Source organism: Palaemon carinicauda, unplaced genomic scaffold (assembly GCF_036898095.1).
Source record: "Palaemon carinicauda isolate YSFRI2023 unplaced genomic scaffold, ASM3689809v2 scaffold284, whole genome shotgun sequence".
Classification (NCBI taxonomy): Eukaryota; Metazoa; Arthropoda; class Malacostraca; order Decapoda; family Palaemonidae; genus Palaemon; species Palaemon carinicauda.
The window spans coordinates 1-3,051 of record NW_027170499.1 but is presented as its reverse complement, the minus strand read 5'-3'; the positions used below and the strand labels follow the sequence as shown (position 1 = coordinate 3,051).

The 3,051-nt window shown below is 41.9% G+C and overlaps 1 protein-coding gene across 1 annotated transcript; it reads left to right on the top strand.

The window, feature by feature from the left end:
* Positions 1-365: 365 nt before the first annotated feature.
* LOC137636381 (uncharacterized) lies at positions 366-860 on the top strand. Its single transcript, XM_068368793.1, has one exon. The coding sequence runs from the start codon at positions 366-368 to the stop codon at positions 858-860; it is 495 nt and encodes a 164-aa protein (XP_068224894.1).
* Positions 861-3,051: the final 2,191 nt, after the last annotated feature.

The following is a 3,051-nucleotide window of genomic DNA, read 5'->3' as shown; positions in this document are numbered from 1 at the left end:
CCCAAAGCCAAAGGATCCAGGAAATCCTAGACCAAAAGCCTTAGTATCCTGTATGGAAAAAACAAGAGAAAAAATGGTCCTAAACAGGATGAAATACAAAATTGGCCCCCTAAACAAGCAGCTATATGCATATCAGGAGGGAATTGGTACTTCTGAATGCATCACTGATGTATTAAACTGCATAATTCAAAACAAGGAAACAATAGTCTTCAAAGACTTTGAAAAAGCCTTCGAGCTAGCAAGCCCGGCAGCAATGCTGCAATCAGTGTAGAGTCAAATTCCAAGGAGGGATTTCTACCTATCACGAATTGGAAAATGACACACCGTAAGGAGGAATTCTTAGCCCCCTCCTATTCAACATCCTCATGGAAAATATAGCCTCACTCCAGCTTCCTGAAGGAGTAGACATGTTTATCTATACAGATGATGTATGTGTAATAGCTCTAGGGTCAGTCAGGACGATAAAAATGCAAAGAGCACTCAATGCCATCAGTCACAAATCCAATGAGCTTGGACTAAAAATAAACATTGACAAGAAAAAAGCAATGTCAATCAAAGCCTCAAACCCCTTAAAACCACTCACAATAGGAATGGAGCCCCTAGAATGGGTGGACATATACACATACCTGGGAGTAATAATAGACAAAGAACTCACATTAAAGGATGAAATAAAATATCTCAAGGAAAGAACTAATGCCAGAATGGCAGCCATGAGGTGTATGTGCAAACTCAATGAAGGAGCAAATGAGCATGTCCAAAAGAAATATTATCCAGCCTGTACCAGAGCGATAGTGGAATATGCTTCCCCAACACTCACTGGGCTAATGGATATACAAAAAGCCACAGTAGAAGTAATCTAAAACTATGCCATGAGGCTCATGTTAGGCGCTCCAATATGGACAAGACTGTGCAACCTAAAGATGGAAACTGGACTACCAACCCTAGAGGATAGAATTGCACTAAGAAATACAAGCACAGTTGCAAAGATGTTCCTGTCAAATAGAGACTCAATCACCAAAAAGAGAGTAAAAGAGGAACTGTTAAAACATCCTGAAGTTCAAACCCCAAGCTCTTATGGCAAAGACCATAGTAACAACATGAAGAGCCTTGGCCTAACTGAAATATTCCTACAGCTAAACCCTGACACAGCACAGGGTATACAACACATTCCACCATAGAAAAAGCAAGTAGCTAAATTCAACTACACCAAGCTCCCAAGGGCGAAAGTAAACTGCACAATAGAGGAACTTAGAAACTCAGCAGAAGCAGCAATACACTCTGCAGAGACAATAGGGTTACAGATCTACTATACAGAGGGTAGAGTGGATCCTGGAACCCACACAGCGGGAGCTTCAGTTCACTCCTGCAAATTCACAGCATGCTGGAGAACATCAAATAATGTCTCCACCCTGCAGACAGAGCTTGTTGCAATACAACAAGCACTAAAATACTGTATTGTAAATGAGGAAGGACCAGTAGTCATTCATACTGATTCACGATCCTCAATGCAAGCCCTACAACAGGACAAAAACAAAGAAAACAAGTCCCTGATAGCTGATATTAAAACCCTCTTATATCAGCATAATGAAAGGAACAGACTAGTAACACTAAACTGGATCCCCAGTCACATCGGGATACCAGGGAATGAAAAGGCTGATGAGCTAGCCAAAAGCACCAGACACGTTCATAATGTACAGGTGCACATACACCCTGCAATACAACAAATCAAAAACAAAATAAAGATACAGCTCAAGGACAACCTAATCAAGGAACTACACATGAGGATAGAGAATGGATCTCCCTCTGCCACATGGTAAAAATGGGCCACGGAGCTAGAACCTCCACCCATAGACAGATATACCCCAAGGAAACAGGCTGTATGTATACACAGGCTCCGGCTGGGATACAAAGCAAACTGAGAAATCAGAGACGACATCCAGAGACCGTGTGATCACTGTGATGTCGCACCACAACACGCCCTCCTGCACTATTTACTAGAATGCAGAGAAACAGCACAGCTACGGGGCGGCCACACTGGCAAAGGCAATTGTCGAAAGCATAGGCACACACACGCAGTTGCTTTCAAGACTACCTCCACCAAGGTAAAGACCTCAAATCCTCATCGTACCATCTCATCCCCTCATTGTAAGGCCCTATTCACATCATCCTCTGTACCTTCTAAACTAACCTACCTACTAAAATCTCTCCGAAAGGACCTTAGGGAGTAAAGGGTTGGATAACCCCACCTGCATCCTTTTTTTCTACCATTCAAAGGCCTTATACCCCCAACTTTCAAACTACCACTATCCGTGAAATGATGGCCCTCTACCACTTCCACCATCACCCTCGCCCTGTCCACAACTTTCTCTACCACTAAAAACCTTTCAAATTTCCATTAATGTGATAACATACCTTATATTTATACAGGTTACCTACGGGCCGACCAAAGGAAAGGCCTGTGCCAACAATAGAATTTTTTCGCGTTACAAAATATAGCGAAAAATAATTGTCTTAACGACATGTAAGCCGATCTTAGTGTCTTGTTACTTAAGTTCAGTTTTTATGTAGGCAGTGGCCAATGAGATTTTAATGTTGGGTGAAACGTATTCGATGTTTGAAGAGGTATTGAGTGAGTGGTCACTTTCTAGAGCACGCTAGCCCGAGAAATTCGAATTTATTAGCCAGGACACCAGGCAGGGTCAAATACAGTTTCAGATGGGAATATTGTTTTCACGCTATCAATCAGAATGCTGAAACAGTTTCAAGAAGTGATGAACAATCTATTATCCGATTTCCAGCAGAATACTCAACAAGTATCCGCACCTCATTAAAGTATGATGGAAAACCATTTGAATGAGCATCACGTTATTTTGAGGAAACCGATACGAAAATGTTAGCAGTAGATGCGATTGTTTATCAACTTGGAGGACAAGAAACATCTAAAACTGATGCAGAACCGAGTTAGTACGCAAAGAGCAGCATCGCCGAAAGTATCAGGCTAGTTAAAGATCGGGGGAAAGTCTGTGGATTCATATCAACTTTGATGGAAGA

Coding starts and splice junctions, on each gene's coding strand:
- LOC137636381 (XM_068368793.1), top strand. CDS start 366: ATGGAAAATATAGCCTCACTCCAGCTTCCTGAAGGAGTAGACATGTTT.